This window comes from Oxyura jamaicensis, chromosome Z (genome assembly GCF_011077185.1).
Source record: "Oxyura jamaicensis isolate SHBP4307 breed ruddy duck chromosome Z, BPBGC_Ojam_1.0, whole genome shotgun sequence".
Classification (NCBI taxonomy): Eukaryota; Metazoa; Chordata; class Aves; order Anseriformes; family Anatidae; genus Oxyura; species Oxyura jamaicensis.
Genome location: NC_048926.1, coordinates 17,731,673 through 17,751,834, shown reverse-complemented (window position 1 = coordinate 17,751,834; position 20,162 = coordinate 17,731,673). Strand labels below are relative to the sequence as shown.

At 35.4% G+C, this 20,162-nt stretch overlaps 1 protein-coding gene across 1 annotated transcript in view; it reads right to left on the bottom strand.

The window, feature by feature from the left end:
- ITGA2 (integrin subunit alpha 2) overlaps nucleotides 1–20,162 on the bottom strand; it is a 67,934-nt gene that overhangs the window by 34,542 nt on the left and 13,230 nt on the right. Inside the window, exons 2-7 of the mRNA XM_035310616.1 lie at nucleotides 13,917–14,040; nucleotides 7,436–7,545; nucleotides 6,172–6,263; nucleotides 2,920–3,034; nucleotides 2,368–2,495; nucleotides 1,075–1,223 (exon numbers count right to left, since the gene is read on the bottom strand). Of these exons, the coding sequence (XP_035166507.1) occupies nucleotides 1,075–1,223; nucleotides 2,368–2,495; nucleotides 2,920–3,034; nucleotides 6,172–6,263; nucleotides 7,436–7,545; nucleotides 13,917–14,040 (718 nt within the window). The remainder of the gene's footprint in view (nucleotides 1–1,074; nucleotides 1,224–2,367; nucleotides 2,496–2,919; nucleotides 3,035–6,171; nucleotides 6,264–7,435; nucleotides 7,546–13,916; nucleotides 14,041–20,162) is intronic.

The following is a 20,162-nucleotide window of genomic DNA, read 5'->3' as shown; positions in this document are numbered from 1 at the left end:
ATCCTTATCTCAACCCGTGAGTTGTTCTTTCCTTTACTTCTTCCCCTCCTCATCTGAGGAGGGGGAGTGAGAGAGCGGTTGTGGTGTTCAACTGCCTAGCACGGTAAAACCACCACAAAGTTTTAATTATGCTCCTGACAGCTTTTTTTTCAAAGAACCATCAAAAATATAATCTAGGAAGTAGAAAACAAACAAACAGAACAAGTACAACTAGATGTTATTTATGATAGAAACGTATGTTCTATCTTTTGTGCACACACAAAAGCCCAAACTTTTCTAAATATAAAGGTGATCTTATTTTTGTCAGAACTATCAGTGTTTTGTAACATCAGAGTACTCAGAAACTGCCTACACTAGTCTCAAACAAAAGGTACGGAATTTTAAGAATAGGTTCCTCAATACTGGTGAAGTCTAAATTTGTGGCAAATTGATACTTCCCCTAAATAAAATTTCCAAGGCCATTTCATTCCACAGCCGCTTAAGCCTAGAGTCCTGTTCTCAATCCAACTGCAGAGCAGTACCTTGCTGTTGAGGCCCTGATTTGTATATGTATCCAGAGTCATGGCATATAATTTTAAGTTTTTCCTATTTTTCATGCTGCTAGTATAATACTGACAAACTGACACCAGACAAGGAATTATTTTTCCTTGCAGCTAACCTGACCTTCAAACACAAGTGTTATCAAATCCACTAAACCTCTGGATAACTTTTACTACTTTCAATGACTTTGTACCTTTTGTAAAACTTTGTTCATGATGTTTGATGCACTCTTATATTTAAATATCTGAGGCAGACCAAACAAGTCTGTCAGGTAGCAGAAATACGTCAGTGTAGAGCTTAACCAAAGGTTAAGGACTTGCATTTCAGCAAGTTGATTATACATATCCCAGTCCTTTTCTGCTCAGGACATTGTATACGTAGCTGATGTACATTTATTTACATGTACTTATTTACAAATGTACCTCCCTTGAGGCTCCAAGCACTTGTGCTCCAAAGGGGGAGTGAAATTCATGATGTACTCTTCACCTTGAGAGATAAGTTATGATAACACCAGTAATCATCAATATGTTTTACCTCGCATTGTCAATGGCTTTGAAAGTATTAGTCAGATCTCCTCCCTTCTGATATGTTCCCTCCATTGCTTTAACAACCTCATCCTTTGTTTGATATGTATTCAAGTTGAACACCACCCGGGGATCATTAGCGTACTGAATCAAACCCACCTATAAAATGAAGAGATTATTTTAGATTATCATGCATTATAATCACTTAAATGGAAACGTGATGCTTAATTATTTGTCAAAATGGAGTAAAGGATCTGCAGATATTCACCATTTTTCTTTCAAGACATAAAACCAATTTATATTTACACATTTGGAAAGCTAAAAAAATAAATACTCTTGCATAGTACATAGTATTATGGACTACAATATGTTAATGCAAAGAATCTGAAGTAATACACATTAAACGTTTGCTTGGATACTTCTGGAAGAGCTTATGGACAGCAGTAATACAGTGAGCTGTGGGATAAATAAGAAAATAACAAAAATTCTACAAGCTGATGGCACCTCATTCTGATCTCTTCTAAGAAAGCCCTAGAAGTTAGTGGCTAACCTTATTTATTTTTAAAACAGGTGAATGCTATAGAAATATGCTAAAATGTACATGTATCATGATGGAAAAAAAAAAAAAAAAAAAAAAAAAAAAAGGAAAATGCTAAAGGTAAGGTTCAGAAAGGACTCATGACTCTGAGCAGGAAGGCTAGCTTTTAAGCACCTCACTTCCAAAGTCGCCCAATGAAGAAGGCAGCCTTTGGGAGAGAGATTTCCAGTGCCTCAGTCTTTGTTCCCAGTACTGTTTATGGAAAATGGACAACTGCAAAGACAGAAAACATTTAAAAGCAGGAAACAAAATTTTCCTTACCTTCATCAAATTAAAAGGAAAAAAAGAACTCAAAGATCAGACAGTAACCAAGCAGGAAAAACTCTATTTTAAAGATATAGAATTTGGAAAGTAAAGTTGATATGAAAATCCCATGAAAGAAATGATTCTACTTTAACCACATTCCCACAGACTGCATTTTAATGATTCTGACATATAATACATGAAAGAGATCTGACACTTTAAAGTCACTAGACTTCTATTTTAGTTGGTCTACATGTTAAATCAAATTACTAGTTCTTTTGGAACAGATTAGCGGTGAGATTGAAAAAACCTCCCATTACTGAAACACAAAGGACAACTGCATAATCTATGACCTTGGGGGAGTTACTGTAATTACGCTGAACTGAATTCAGTTTCCTTTAAAGTTGTCCGACTTTGCTAATAAAATCCATCGTTCCCTCCCCAAAGCTGTCTTTGACTTACCTGGGTTTTGTTAAGGCCTATATCTAAGCCTTGTACAAATTTCTTCAAAAATGCCCGCACAGCATCCCAGGGATAAATACTGTTTGACTCATCACAAACCACCACAATATCTATGACAGAAGAACACTCTAAAAAATAAAAATAAATAAAAAGTGGACATTAAATGCACTTATTGAGACTTTCACTCTCAATATACTTACAAGTCTTTGGCTAAATCCAGAGGAGTATATTTAGATCTCACACTAGCCACACAGAAGGTTTGAAGGATCAAGAAAGTTTTGCCAAAATGAAAATTCAATAAAACCATATACAGACTTTGCGTCTTTCATTGCTCTGGTGCAATGCATCCAAATTCAGAGGAGTGAGTCCAGATTCTTATCAGCATTAGATCAGAATCCATCAATCCTTATGGGTGAGTCACAGGGCTTTTCTTTTTCCATGTATACATTTTTAAAAATCCCAAATTAAATTGTCCCCAACACAATGTATCTTGATTTTGATTATATATATATATATATATAAATTGAATCTGTTTTGCATATGTTGCCTTACTTTGAACAGCAGGAGAAAAGCTTCTTAGGATCTGGAAACTTGGACTGATTTCAGAACACACTCCTGTAGCATAGTATTGCCTTCCACACTGCTGTGCCCACAAGGGACCACAAGTCTTTAAAAATAACAACAAAAAGAAACTATAAGAACAACACATATTTGTCTGACTGTATCCATATACATAAACACAAAAAGTGGGACAACAGGAATATAGGATAAGATGAGCCCCGTTCGGTTATCAGGCAAAGTCCTTTGCTACCACCATGGCAGCATCAGTTAATCCTTCTTATACATTTTCATAAAAAGGATTCTGTTTGTAGTCATCCTAATGCCTCCTTCTGCAGACTTCTTCCTACAGATTATGCACAGCTATAACTTCTATTAGTATGACTCAGTGTGCAAGGAATCTGTGCTGCTTTAATCTACCTGCTTTACGGACTGTTGGTTTAAAACTGGGTCTGGTATTTGCACATTGCGGAGAAGTACTTCCACTAAACCAGGAGGTGGCATCATATCCACGATCATCTGTGTAGCTCCACACAGACGATGTGCTTTTATTGCAGTATATTCTAGTACCATGAACAGTGTGACAGGATTGAAAAGCCTTGTGATCAGTGCACACATTAATTTGGGAAGACTTGTTCTCAAGGGAAATGCACTTTGCCAAAATATTTGCAACTTCTTTGTCAACTCCAGTGAGGATGCATAATATACACAATCTTACTTAGATGCTGACTGTAGCTAAAAAGATACATTTGAACCTTGTCTTCTAGGAAAACAATATTTGTTCTTCGAGGAAAATGGTCTCTGTATAAAGAAAAGGCTTCAGCTGGTTGTGTAACAGCAAGAACTCTAATATTGGAAGGATTTTTACAAAAGTACCTAGATAAAAAGTCAAATATCAAGACAGTATTTTGTCAGCAGGATACTTGAGGAAATTTTTAAATTATTGTTATTGTTATTTTTTTTTTTTAATTGTGTTAGAAAGTCAAGGAGAAAACACTTAACTTGTGTTCAATAATTCCAAAAGAAATAATAGCTTCAATACAAATACTTTCTGGCTGACCTATCAAGTCAATCAAAGTCAGAAGAGTCAATAAAACAGAAAATGCACCATGTCTACTTAAGAACAGAAGAGAGAGTGACAGCCTCATGACCCTTTTGTTGAGAATACTGGAAAAAAAAATAATAATAATAATAAATAAAGGCAGAAGTAAATGGAAAATTACCTAAATGACACACAGGTTTACCAGCAGCAGTTGGCATCAAACTGTCCTAATACAATTAACAAGATGGCATTTTTTTCTAGACAAAAGAAAGGAGATATATCTATGGGGAAATGTTCTAATGATCTAGCATAATTATGGTCAGAAATACATGTTTACAGTCAGAGATGTAAGACACATCATTAATACAGGAGAAAAGTGCCAGTTCTGATATTAAGAACTGATTAACTTGGAAAGTGGAATATTTGAAAGAGGCATAGACTTAAGGTCTGATCTTAAGAAGTATGAACATAAACCAGGAGCTCATCGGATAGAAGAGACCAAGGAGCAGATGAATCAGGCACTGGCTGCTTATAGGGTGACGAGCATGCAAGGCAAATATAGCCTGAAGGTACACAACAAGAAGTACTTGTAGTTGAGACAGAGAAGTACTAAGTACACCTATAACACAGTATTCAGGAAAGATTCATATGGAATACAGCTTAAATCTGGTTGGTCATATTTAAGACAGGTATGTTTTAAAAAGCTAATTTTAGCAAAAAAAAAAAAAAAAAAAAAAAATATTGTCCAGCAAAGTCAAGTATATAAGAGAATGTCATGTTAAATATACACCAGGCTGGTTGTACACCAGCCAAACAACCCTGGATAACTCCTTGGAAGGAGCACGTATTGACACCACAGGCTGGAGTCTGTGAGAGAAGCAGCCACAGCAGGAAGGAGCACAGGGAGCTGGTATGGGGAAGCCCTGAGCTTCTGAGGCTCCATCACAGAGCCCAGCTGCCACAGACAGCATCTCAGTCACTGGCACCAACTTACAATTACAAGCAAAGACAGTCTCTGCTTGCCGTCCAACTCCAGTCACATCTAAGTCAGAGGGCTTTTGAAATTCATGGAGGTTGAGTCACAGATAAGCACCTGCCTCCAATACTCATTTCTCTTTCTGTCAAAAAGAACTCCCTTCACCAAAATGGCAAATTGTTCACATCTTAGACTTCAACTTTTGTTGTTGATGTTGTTTGTTTTGTTACTTACTTCATACAATTTATCAATTCAGTCATTCAATACCATATGGATCAGGAAATTCTTTTTAAGTGAAAGAAGTTCAAGTATTATTTTAAATGCAAATTTTTCTGCATGAGATGTTTTAAACTGCTTCAATCACTGATACTGATTAAAGTGGTTATGCATGGGATGGTGTTAATAGTAATTAAAGGTATTATTCAAGATACAGAATAAAATTTTTAATAAATATCTTCTCAGGCCAGAAATCAGGAAGAGAACTGTTGCTGTACTTTGAATTTAGGATTAACCTTACTAATAGTAAGTAAACTGCTGGAATTACGTCTATTTTTAAGTACTTCAGTGAAGCTGGATGTGTGGTAATGAAGATAAACCATTGAAAAATTTAACTACAGTGTGTACATCATAAACATCTACACTCCAGACTTATGGTTAGAAGTGTAAGATAGCATATTGAATTGGCTTTAACTTCCTTTCAGTTATTAAATCTGTTTTACACGATCCAGGGAGTTGCTTGCAGGATATACGCACAGAAAATGCATTCTCCTCCAGCTCACTAACCAAATAAATCACATTGCTAAAGCAAAAGGCAGATCCATGGGAATGGAAATCCTGACACCTCAGGAGAACTGTCACTGTGCAAGGGCAAGGGGCTTGGAGGAGAGATCTCATACTGTGTTCTGAAAACATAACCAGAGATAGAAAAGACCTCCTTACAGATGTCCAGGGTGGAAATATTCCTGCTTATGTTGTCAGACCTAAATTACCTTATGTTGTCAGAACCATTAATTATATGTTTGGTGGCTTTCTTCCACGGGGTATTTGGATAAATGCAGAAGGAGGTGATTTATAAGTTTCCTGATTTCAGATCCTAGAGAGTGATAGTGGGTATGCTGAATAATAAAACACATTTAGTTTGGACTTAATTAAGAAGTGTGGAGAATTCTAGTTTTTTTCACTGTCCTCATGAATTTATGTATCTACTGAATATGTTCTCAATACACACCAAAAATCCTCCTGTTTTTGAGTTCTGGATCAGAGTCAAGCCAAGGTTCATGTCTTCCTTTATCTCAGTCACATTTGGAATATTTATTAAAGCTGAAATAAAAAGAAGAAACATAATAGCAAAAATAATAGATACAGAAGCAATTTAGTAAATTAGAATTCCTTTTCTAAAGCTTGATTTCTCAGAATCTAAGATGCCTCTTCCAAACACCTGTATAAAATTTTGAGACAAAAGAAATGAAATCCAATCTCCATCAAAAATTTGCTAACCATTCACTATAGACACTAATTAAGCAGGGTCATTTAGAGTACCTGCCCTTATGAGATTTGAATGAAAAAGAGGGGAAGAAACTTCCTTCCAATTAAGTTATGTTTGGCTCGCTCAGTAGCTGTAGATGAGCAGCTGCTGTTACTCCTCAGGACACCAGGCTTCTCTGATCCAGTACCACACTTCAGAATATGAAAGGAACAGTGGAGAAAAGAAATGCTCTGCATCACAAATAAACATGAAGTACACATCTAAACATACTGTTATACTGTATTTCCACTGTATCCAGAATGGAATCCCTTTTTATACTTAGTCTGTAAACACACTGAAGCAGAAAATGCTCCATATATGTATTGACAAAGTACAATTCACAATGATAATGTAACAAAGGATCCTCAAGTATTAAGTAAGTATCTTACAATTGTTACTACTACTAACATTAATAATAGGGCTGCTACAAATGACTAAGAATATAAGAGAGTTTATAAAGGCAGAACAAAAAGAGTTCTAGAAAAGATATAGAGGATAATAATAACAACAACAACAATAACAACAATAATAGTACAGTTGTACAATAAGCTGATGTCAGAAATCAAATCCACCTTCTGAATATTTGCAATGAGTGACAGAGAGAAAAACAAAACAAAACAAAACAAAACAAAAAAAACCCTGATGTTAATATCATAGGGACAGCTGTAAAAATATGTGTAAGTGCTTACCCACGGTTAATTTTAGAACTCAAATACAGCTAAGTGAAAAAGACAACAGAGATTTTTTTATTTATTTATTCTTCAAGGATCCTAAGATCAAGGAATGCTGACCTTTTCAGTGAAAATGAAATTCCTTTGAAGCAACATTCGTGCATACCTTGCTGACACTTATTTTTGCTATTGGTCTTGTTAGTTTCCAAATGTTATTTTATTAGATAGATTGGCCTAGTATAATAATGAGGAAAATCTGAACAATTGCAGGGGACATATTATTTATTATGACTTACCTTCTAAATTCAGTTTGTTACATGTGGTTTTGGGGATACCAACAGGACATGCATAGATGTCTCCAGTTCTGTTAGCTGGATAGCCACTCCAGGGTGAACCAACCAATAACCTAAAATAACAGGAGTGTCATTAGGTCTTTAATGGTACAGGAAAAGCCCAACAGCATTAATGCAAAGCAAACTGAAGGCAACGGATAAAGAGGCTTTTACCAGATATAGAATGTAAGGCTTTCAAGAGTTTTCTTCAGAGCTGTTCAGAAGCTGATCTTTACTTATGTGTTAGTACTGGGTTCAAAACAGGTAGATTTGCTAGAGAAGCCTCTGGGGAGTAGACCTCAAACATATATACTGTTGTTATTGTGAGATTGTGTCATGGTGTCAGAAGAAATACAGCACAAACATTAACATATATTGATCACACAGATTTAGAAATATATGGGTTGTGGACTGAAAGACAAAAAATGTTGTTCTCCTGTCAGGTAACAGTTTACTGCTTCTTTTAAGTTATTCTTTTAATTGATAAGCAACTTTTCCTACTGGTTCTGCTTAGCAACAGTAAGGTTCTTATGTTTGAGATCAAAAGCTACCATACCTTGGTAACACTGAGTAAGAAAGAAAATACCTCGGGGAATAACAGACTGCTGCATGAAGTATTTAATCCCAAACAAGAAAGTTAAGACTTTGATAATTTATGCCTATAATATGAAACAAATCACTTTCTCCAACTCCTTAATTCATCTGCTGTACCATTCGCCCTCCAGTATCTGTTCTTCATAATGCCTTTTACATTTAATCTGAAAGCCTTCACAAAATGAGCAGATTCAACCAATGGAAAGAACTAAACCAAACGGTATAGGGCAGTTGAGCTCTGGGGGAGGACAGTTCTTTATACTGTTTAACATGCAGTGAAATGAGGGTAAGATGAAACATGATCTTGATGGATATAAAAAAAAAAAAAATGGAAAAAAATAAATAAATAAACGGATGATTAGAAAGCAGGGACTTCCCAGCAGCCATATGACATGGAGCATAATCTATTAGTAGTAATTATTACTTTATGGTACAGTAAAGAGAACAAACAAGGGGAGCCCAGTACAGAATACAAAGTTTTACATGAAACCATCTGTTTTTTTCCATTTGCCAATAGATTGCTAAAGGTTCATCTGTCATCCCCTAAAATTACACATGTAGGTAATATAAATACTTTACACTGCAACACAGACCATTTTATGAAATAATTATGTTTAAAGGAGTTGCCTCGAATGCTAATATAACATTAACTTTCCAGGGATTGTCTGATTTTATCTCTCCAATTTTATTGTTCATTTGATTACAATGGCTTTGATAAGAATACATATTTTAAATGTAGAAAAAAAGAGTTTGAGTAGTCTTCAGATTTGTCAGTGAAAATACTGGTATCTGCTTTTTTAATAAAAAGTTTATTTCACATCAGTTAAACACAAGTGTAAGAGCAGAAACAGTCATTCTGTTTTACCAGCTCAGCTGAGCATAACTTCAGATTCTATTTCCTTTGTGTAGGAATATCTTTAAAATACCTACACCCTTCTCAATTACCTTGTGGAACAATAGAGATTCTGCAGTTTTGTGGGAAAAACAAACAAACAACAACAACAAAAAAAAACATGCTAAACAAGTAAACTCCTCTAATTCTAAACCCAAACTCAAATCTATGCCAATTGTGCCTAAAGTAAATTTAATTTTGGCTCTTATTTAGTTTACACTGCACAACAGCAATGCACAACCATAAGCCAAAAAAATATGGTACTCTATACACTGAATTTAACCAAGAACTTACCCTGTGATTTTCAAAAATGAATAGTTTCTAAACCTATATCCTTACTTGACTTAACTAATCAATCTTTGCCTGAGAAAAAGTTATTAATCAATTTGTGCCAAGCCTAGGCCTCTACTGTTTGTTTATTTATTTATTTATTTATTTATTTGCCAATCTTAAGGGTCCTAGGAAATAACTTAATCTTTATTTCTCTAGTATCTTGAGACTTACTTAAGTTTAATACAATCTTTAAAATCTTATAAATCATTAAGTCCTCCTTGCCTCTGAAAAGTAAAATAAACCATTATAGTACATAGTTACAGAATACTGCTCTGGGAAAATACATGTGTATCTTTCATAAGATACATGTGTATCTTTCTAACATCAGAAATTAAGCAAGAGAGCATCTGGCTAGTATCCTGCTAGTGACAAAAATATTTCTTTACTTTGATTAAACAGGATGTAGATGAAGCAGAATGAAACAGAATGTTTTGGGAAAGAATGCAAGAAATGATTACTAAAATACTTGAAAATACTTGTTTTAAAATAAACTGTATCATATATAGTATGTTAATTAAGGTCCTTTTTCAGGCATGAGTTAAATATTTATTTTTGCAAAACTTCATTATGTATCCTTGTAGACCATCTTTACATAATACTATAGTGATCACTGAGTAATATTGCCGTGGATTTTATTAGTCAGCTTCTTCATCAGTCTCCAATACTGTATACAAAGCAAGTGCACTACATGAAGTCAAATAAAGTTCAGCAGCAATGCCATACCACACAGGCTGCAGCAGTGGCAGATCAAAGTGTAACAGAATCATTTCTGGGAAATTATACCATGACAAAATGAATAAACGGCAAAGTGTGATGTAGCAAAAAACAAAATCAGAATTCATGGTGAAGAGCTAAATTCTCAGCTGTTGTCAAAGCATGTTTTGTATTTTGTGATGTTGTTGTGTTCTTTTTTTCTTTTTTTAAATTCATTTGCTCTTTAATGTATTTTTTTAAAAAACAAAGATGGCGAATAGGAAGTAGGAATATAAAAGTAGAAAGGACCTTCATCATGTGGTTCCTTTCTCTACAATTACAGGAAATGATGAATAGATGTGAAGAACAGAAAACTCTTCACTCTCATAACTGCTTTTCTGCACACTCTAAAACCCTTATCACTACCTAAAATTTTCAGTCCTTTGAACAAGAATCTCAAAACCTCAAAAGCTATAGTGAGTTGTGGCAAGAATTTTGACCAACTAATTTAAAAGTCCTTGAAGACAGAAGACAGTGCTGCTTCTCCAAGCTGGGAAAAGGCCAACTGTAGGTCATGGCCAAAATCTATTCTCTTCATTAAAACCAGAAGGTTTTGTAAATGCATCAATTTCAACCAAATTTTGTTTAGAAATATGTCTTTTTGACCAAATGTCTTATTGGCCTAATGAGGCAAAAGACCACCTCAGGAGAAAGGTGTTGTGCTTTGATTGGTAATATGCAGCTTTCAATAATTTTTAAACCTGTTCAGTAGTGCTATGATTATGTGATACCCTCTAATGACAGTATATATTAAGGTGTCATTACTGACGTGATATCAAATGTAACATAAATATTATAAAAAAGATAAAATCCATAACATAAATTGCAAAATAAAATTGAAAAATTCCACATCCTAAGCATGCAGATACAACTGAGAAGAATGACTGCAACTTCATAACAAACAGCATACTGAGATTTTAGCTCTATTGTGGAATCTATCCCACAATATGTTAATAAAATAACAGAGAATTTGGCCTCATTTTAAGGTTCAAATGTAGATAATCGCATGACAGGGAAAACCAGATTATAAACTGAATGATGTTTCTATTGTGGGTAATTACTTGAGCAGTGGCCTGCCTATATTTTTCTATTTGTTGAATGTCTTTGGTGTTCAGTATTTTCCTTGACCTCATTAAAGAGTTCCTGTCTGGAAATTCCCACCAGACACTGTGAAAAGCTTGAGCTTTGCTTGGCTTGCAAGTTTGTCCTTATTTATGAGCTTCACATGCCATCAATGCACAGCAGAGCAGTGTCCAATTATCCTGGATCATCTGACTCTATACAAAAAGGATTCCCTTTGCTGATTTGTGTCACAGTTTCCTGACTTGAACCAGCACCCTGTATAGCCCTATACTCCTGGTTGGATTGTCTTCTTTCTGAACTCATCTCCAGGCAAAAGTGGTAGCATACTGCTGCTGCATGCAGAGTCCAAAATCTGCAAAAATTATCATTTCCTATAGTTCTTATTGCCTTCTTGTACTTCCCAGAAATACATCTGAATAATATAATCAGAATCTGCTGGGTTTTGTTTGTTTGTTTTAATTTTATTTTCCCCTGTATCTCTCCTTTCTGCTCTTTGAGAGAATAGAGGAGTTTTAAAGCTATATTTGATACGGCTATATCTGATTTTATTATCAGAAGCAAGGTATAGGAAGTGAAGAAATTTCCCATAGATCTCACATTCTGGATAGTCTTTCCCTTGGAGAGAGCTGCCATCCCAGTTGTGTTGGACTAATGAGTGGCTCCACTGTTCCTTAACAGAGTTTTCAAGTGCTTTACACTCTTGCTGCACAATGATGTACTCCTTATAAAAGCACGCGGTTATAAACGCACCCTTCCGACACAGAGCAGCACCCCTTCCTAATGCAAAGCCTCTATCTGTTTCCTTCCTAGCTCAGCCATGTCAATGAGTGCTCTGCACATGGACTGCAAGCCTGTGCATCACTCACCAGAGAAATTAATTCTAAGGAACTGTTTGAGTGTTTTTAAATAACATACACACACACACACACACACAAAAACACACTATTGTCCCCAAGAAAAAGAAAAGAGCCTACAAATGAAGAAAGTAAACTGTGAGTGATTTTTTTTAAGCATGTCTAGTGATTTCTTGAGAGGAAGACTGAAAAGAGCCTTTCTTCACCAAGAGTCTCTAACTAGTCATGGTTACAAGAACAAGTGCTAATAAAATTCTTCAGAGCTTATGGTCAGACATTGTGCAATGAATGAAAAAATTATGAAGTGCCTATCTGCAGAAAACAGTCCCAGATTGATAATATTCATGCACCTGGGAGAAAAGAAAGTTAATACAAAGTTACTTTCTTTCTCAAACTCCAGAGTGTTAGCCAAGAGATCTGGAGGAATTATTATATCATAAGTAGTAATAAAAAGGGAAATATAAAGCAAAAATAAGTTGCTTGAGTCCTGAACCTAGTGCTCCTCTTTTAAGCTTACAGAAAAATTTACAAGGATAGAATGCATGAAAATTTCTCCAGAAAATACCAAAGCATTTGATTCACTTCAGGCAAACATTCTTGTTCTCCTTCAATAGCTTTACATAGATGTTAAAAAACAAATAATTATTTAAAATGCTCTGAACTATGGGTGACTAAACATATAATTAAAGCAGGCAGAAACATGGCAAGAAGCAGTCACTATATCAGGCGAGGAGCTGGGGAAGTACCTCCCTAAAGGAGGGAGTGGAAACATCAAGCTTTCATTTCAGAGGATACAGCTTTTTACTTCCCTCCTGGTCACTGGTGGTAAATGAGGGAATTCTAGAGAAGCAGTGCAATCTGTCGAGTCTTACATTTTTCCATATGAAACAAATTGCAACTGCACGGTGCAGCTGTACAGGGCTATGCATAAAATGTCTCAGCTAGCTCTGTAGTTTTGTTCAAGTTTTTCTGAACTTTGAGTATAAAATACATTATTATGTATTTATAAAATAATTTTTTACTGAAAAAAAGTTCAGCTGCTTACTATCTGTCCATCATCAATTAAACAAACATGCTAGTTTGTTGCCTTTTTTTTTTTTTTTTTTTTTGGTCTCAGTTTATTATAATATGTATAGCTTGCATGACTTTTCATTACTCCTTTCCATGAAAGACACCTTAAGCTTTGTGGTTGCTGAGATTGCAGAAGAGAAGAGACCAATGTATTTTCCACTAAATGGGTTTACTCTGGGTTAATATTTTAAAGTTCTTTTTGAAACCAATGTTATTAGAAAAAATATTCTACTAATTACTCATTAAGCCCAGTGTTGTGGCAACAGTGGATTTCACATCAAATTATATGCCTGAGAAAATGCAGCAGACACAAGGCCTGTGCTGGGCTTGTGTTATGATATACATCCAAATATGTTGTCCTTTGAGAAGTAAGCACTTAATGTTATATCAGAAACAAAATTATGTAAGTTCAGTTAATTTTAATAAATAGAACTTCTTAGCACTATTAATTTGTTTTAACCTCACCAATGTTAAAATGGAAAAATGTTGCAAATATATGGACTGTGTAACAGAGATGCTATTGCTAAGCAAATGACTGAGATCAAAATTAAAATGCTAAAAGAAATAGTGAGTTTGAGGAAACTAGTGTATTGGAGGTGAAAGTAAGAGCTTGAGAGAAAGACTCCAGAATGCATTGTGTAAAGGAAAAAAAGACTTGAATATTCATATGAATGAGTCTTTAAAATATTTTCACTTTTTTGTTTTAATTATATGATTCTATGAAAGTCAGTATTTACTAGTAAAAAGATAATATAAAAGGGAACTAATTGGAAGTAATTTAAATTTGAAATTAAAAAGTAAAATCAAGGTGTAATATTTTTTAACTGTTTAATTGGACATGTAACAAGGTATTCAAACTGCTTACCATTTGCCTTGATCATTTACAAACTGTTGAACTGCATATCCAAACTGCTCTGTTGATGGACCAGAAAATATTTTTGCTTCTAGGAGCCCAACATTGTAGGCTTCACAGCAGTTATGAAGAATGCCTGTTAACAGAAAGATTAATATTACCACAGAAGCAATTAAAGAAGAATTTTGATCCCAGTGAAAACGGCTCTTAATCTGTGCCAACTCCCCCAACAGAAGATGTAGCCTTTTACATGCACATTTTTTTTTTTTTTTAAAAAAAAAAAAAAAAAGCCTTTTCCCTACAGTACCTATTTGCCCATGCATAATGATTATATAGCATTCTTTACAGGTGTTTGCAGGCAGATATTAATGACTTGTTCACTGTTCGGCTTAACAAATCTTGCAGCATTGCTAACAGCAGTGTTTTAGCTGAAAGGAAGCAAGAAATGTGACTCAGAGGTCTGTTATCCTCCCTTACCTTAAGACGTGTTAAGCTTATGGGACACCCAAATACATCAATGGCCTGCTGAGTTATGTTAAAATGAAAATCCATGGACAATAACTGTTAATGCTGTTTGTATTCTACTGCTTACCTGCTATTTAATGTTTGAAATAGTGGAACAAAATCAGATTATCTACTGCATCAGAAAACCTATATTTTTGAATCATTTCATTATCACAACATGTTTGCTTTCTGTCCAAACAGCCAGAACAGTTGTCCAAACAGGAAAACTTAGAAATACAAACATGGAAGATATCACTGCATTAATAAACTATGACACTTAATATTGAAAACTTCACTTTGCTGTGATTATGGCATTAATAACTTTGTCTTGGTCTTTTCCATCCCATCTGCTAACCAGCAGCATGGACTGGTACATGTCATAAATTTGCAGGATGCAGGGGTTCACACCTCTTTCATAAAGGACCTGAATTCTTTCTAATCAAAGGCTGTAAGTGGTCATGAGGGAAAGTGTCTTCTACAGAAGCTGCAGGACCTCAGTTTATTATTATATGTTTTTTGAGACCACTATTAACCATGAGCAGATAATTCTCACCCTAGTTGGAAGTAGAAGGACTAAGACAATGGTGGGGAAGTTCAGAAAAATCCCAGAAATAAGGCATAACCCAGCTCAGGGACATATTTGGGTTCCTGACAATCCTCTAAAAATGACAGCAAAGGAAGAAATGGTGACCTGTGGTTGCAATGCTGAGGTTCCCAGGTGAGAAGAGTTCACAGAGTTACTCACTGTTTAAACAATTTCGTCATGTTTTTCCCTCCCTTCCTGTCTGCCCAGACAGAATGAGTTTATCTGTTCTACACATAAAATATGTCTCATCACAGTTATTTAGTACGAGTCATTCTGTAATAAAGTGGAGGTGTTTATGACAATTCTTTATAACAAGATCCTTTAAGGAGATACATTCTGGTCTTTGACCTCCTAAAAGTCTGAGCTTAAATTCTCTCTAGTTTTGATGGGCAGAGAGAGAACTATTGGTATTACTCTCTTCCAGGTCCCCAAACTGGCTGGAAAACAGGGATTAAATTAGCATGAAACAGCTCATCACAGTAGCTTAGCTGTATAGTAGCTTAGCTGTAATAGTAATAACAACATCACACTGATAACATTAAAATCACAACCGCAGGTGTGTAAGCAAAGTTCACTATATGTAAAAAAAATCATAGAATTCCATAGCCATATTTTAGAAAAGACAAATGTTACTAGCAAAATACAAAATGCAGCTCACACAATTACTACTTTTTGACCACAAACTTAAAACAGGAAATCATACATTCGTCATTTCAAACAACCACTATCTACAGCTGGCCTCTGGAAAGCAAACAATCACCATTTGCTGAAAGTATAGTTCCTTGAGAAACATCATTAGAGAAAGAAAATATTTTCTCAGTCATGTTATTTCAGACTGGAAAAGAGAATGTGTACAGACTTATCACTCTGTGTTTCACAATACTTTTGACAGTATTTACTACCACTTACAGTCATAGCTCAAGTCTAGGTTTTGGGGAGGGGAGAAAAGACTAGGTTTGATAGATCCTGATTACATAAAAGTTAAGATTACTGTAAAGATTTTGCCACTTTGTGTGTGTGTGTGTGTGTGTGTGTGTGTGTGTGTGTGTGTGTGACCTAATGTATCAACATTTTATCAAAATATTTTGTGTACATTATATCCTAGGCTTATTTTTGGGGCCTAACTATTTTTAAGTTATATTATCCTCAGTGAGAAATCATAGAACCACAGAATGGCTCAGGTTGGAAAGGACCAGTGGAGGTCTCCTGGACCAAATCAAGTAGCATTTTGTAGTGCCATATTATTCTCAAAGGCCACAGGAGGCTCCACCACAGCAACATTGTATGCTCTAACTTCCCACATGCAAATTCAAGAGAAGAATAACTCTCCAAGTCAGGAAATGTACATGCAAATAAACCCTGACTTTGGAGTGAGAAGCCAAAAAGATCCTACAATGATAAACATTTAAAGTTTGACCCCAATGGCATAGGCAAAGAATCTACTTGACTGCCTGGACTCTGTTACATAGTTATTAGCAAATCATACACCGATTTTAAACATGTTCCTAATATGCTGTACTGCTCTCTAGCCTCACATCACTTATAAGCAAGCTGCATTGCTCTCCAAGGCTGTACACTCACTTCGGTGTATGCCTGCATTAAGTTACTGCTAACATTGGTTGCTACATTGTTAAAGAGTGAAATATATTTTAAGGTACTAGTAAGCTTGTCCTAACAAGTTGTAATACTAGAGGTAAAGAGAATAAGGGTAAGGAAATTTTTCCTTTTGATTTGCTCCCAAGATGCCACATTGCAGAGCCTATTTACAGTCAGCCAAAGGCAAAGACACTGCACTGCTCTAACTGCAGGCTGTTGTATGTGCAGAGAAAAGATACAAGAAATAGATTTATGCATTCATGAGATCCACTGAGCCACATTCTTGCTACCCTCCAATAACTTCAACTAGACAGGATCTCCATGTGTGATATTCAGAAGCAGTGTAATGTGGTTATGCCTTAGCTGGATGGATTTGAACGCAGAGGGCTGGGAGAGCAGTCCTACTTGTCTAACACAATTTAAAATGATTTTATCTAAAAGGATTTTATCTTCCTAATGCCATCTACTGACACTGCAGTCATCCCAAATGGTACCTGCAGCCCTGGAAGAAGGGGCCCCAAGGTAAACTTCCATTTGTATGACTTAGGTGAACATGTCTTTACACTGCTGCTGTGCCCAGTTGTTACTGGGTAGAAAGGGGTACTGTCATGTTTTAATGTTCCCGTGTTTCAAAGGTATGTGTTAAATCCAGTCCACTAGCCATACTGTTACTTAGGTAAATGTATTCTAAGTGCACTGGCCAACTTAGGTGCAAGAAGGTGAAGATCTCCCCTCACGTGTCCAAGGCTATGGTTTTATTAAATGCAAGAGCAAGGGCAAAAAAATGCCAGACCTGGATAAAATTACAAAGAATAGATGTCACAACTAACAGCCTGAAGAGAAATCCTCAGGCTGGTTCAAATTCACCTACGGCATGGTGTCAAGTCAGATAGAGGTTGTGAAAATGAATGCTGGGTTACGCATTCCCTGCCCACCTCTCCCTTTGCCCTCTTGTGGGCACTGCACCATCCCTCCCCAGACCGCCCATGGTCAAAAAACAAAACAATAACAATAAAAAAAACAACCAACCAACCATAAAAGAGCACAAACAAACAAACAAAAAAATCTGAAAACATTGGCTCTGGAGATGTACTATTGTACTATCATCTACAATTTTTTTTGTGGATCAGATTTGCCTTTCACTCATGACTGCTTTGCAAAATCAAAGTAAAAAAGCTGGCAAAGACGCTCTGACTCACCAGGGACGTTACCAAGTGAACCATAGTGTAAACATACTTGATTGAGGGTAATTTTAAATTCCACATTAAATTTGATAATCATTAGCAGGATTTAAATTTATTTATTTATTTTCTGTTCCACACAAATCTTACTTGCTATGGCCTTGGTGATGGCCTAAGAATACTATATAAGGCATTTTCCTGCCATTTTCCTCCACCTTATATAGTGCTTACACTATAAGGATATCTTTATCCATTTTGTACATCTATCTAAATATGGTATTCAGAACAAGAAATTCAAGTATTTGTAGCAAAAAAAAAAAAAAAGAGAGAGAGAGAGAGAGAGAGAGAAAATGCTAGAATTGCTGGAAACCTATTTTAAGCCTGTGTCAGAATAAGAGGGTCTCTTATGCATTAAAAGGGTGCCAATCACTGAAGAATCTAGATTCAAAGTACTGTACATTTTAAGCTGGAAAGATTCAGTATCTGCTGCTGCCTTCAGGCAATGAACTTTGATAATTTGAGAATCTCAAAATAAAGAAAACTAATCCACTATCTGGATTTTAATAGCTTTTGGTGACAGATTTCTGTTTTGTGACTTAATGATCATGATGAGAGATTAGTCAGGCAAGTAAAAATCCACCTTCTAACTTCAGTCTGCAAATGGCACTTTATTTACAGTCAAATAAACAGACTGCATGGAACAAAGGAAGCCAGATACAAGCCTAAAGCTTCTGAAGGCCCCTCTGAAAACTTCAAAAGCATCTGTTTCTCTCCACTGGCTGGGCAGGAGACTTGTTCACTTTGGTTTAAAGAGGATTACTTCATCAAGTAGGGTGGATCCCAACCTAAAGCTTCAGAAAAAAAAAAATAATAATAATAAAATTATAAAAAATACTTGAATGGTATAAAAGGAACTATAAGATTTCCAATAAAACTGCTGTATCACTTGGCTTTGTATTTTTTTTTTTTTTTTTTCTGGGAATTCCCACATTTCAACAACTGCATTCCATCATGTGCTGTAAGAGCTGCAGCATAGAAGTGCAACTACTTTTATACTTCTGCACCACTGTTTTCTTACTCCTGGTAGGATGAAAAATAATACATGTCCTGACTCTGCACCTTTAAGCCTGAACATGTGGGAATTCTTCTGTAACTATAAATGACGTCTAATGATGTCTTCTCTTTGCTGCTGTTGAAGTACAAGTTGGAGCAAGTTTTTTTAAGTAATGGCTTATATAAGGTACACCCAGTTTGTAATTGTTTTGATTTTGTAAGCAAAATTCAGATCTTAAAGTGAGAGAGCAGAAAATATCTATTGAGTAATCAATCATTTAATGCTGTGATTATAACAATAGAGTGACTGCAATCTCTCAGTCAGATTAAGCAGTGTATGAAACATAAATTTGTTTAATTAATTGGATGAGAAAAAAAAAGAAACGTGATTCTCTGTGTCGGATAATTTGGTTTGCCAAAAAAGTTTATAAACTATTAATAAAATATACTAAGAGTATTAATGGTCTGCATTTAGTGTCATAGTAAGTGTTCCAATAAATGTTTCATTTTAAGTCTAAATACTAAAACTGAATTTTCAGTCTCCTGATACCACACTGAAAAGGTAATTCTGCGGTTTGAAACAGTAGCAATATATGACAGAATTTCATAATCATATAGACCCAGTTATGCCAAATCTCAGCTCTGATTAAGACACACAGTCAAATAGAGGCATTTACTGCTGTCATAGTTTGAATTAAATAGGTCTAGCAACTGCCATAAAAGAAAAGTAAGACTCAGTGGAATTTGACAACTGAGTCTATAAAGATCCACTTCATCTTAAGCATTAGTTATAAATTTATCTAGCATTAACCTCTCAAGTAGAAAATATTACAATGAAGCAACTGTCATTTTTTTTTTCCTCAATGATACGGTATTTTCTTCTTCAAAAAAACATTAGCTATAAAAGAGAAAAAGTTCATTACATAATCCAACTAAAGCTACCGTTTGCCTTTGTGAATGAGCCCTCACTCCACTAATGTGTCAGGAGAGGAAACAGAAATGGCCCCTATGCAAAGCTCCACTCTGCCCTGGAACATGGCTACAACCGCAATTGCTGCCCACTGTGCAGCACCACAGCTTCAGAAACTCTCCCAAAACAGGGCAGCAGAACTCAGTAAACACACACCCAACATCAACAACGCACCTTTGCCAGGTTTGTAACTGAACAGAAAGGGCTGCCAAATTAAAAAAAAAAAAAAAAAAAAGACGCAAGAATTAACTCTCTTTCTGTTACATAAGGTTTACAAAATAGTGATAACTCATTTAGGAAAACATCCAAATACAGTGGAATAAGAAGAAGAAGAAGAAGAAGAAGAAGAAGAAGAAGAAGAAGAAGAA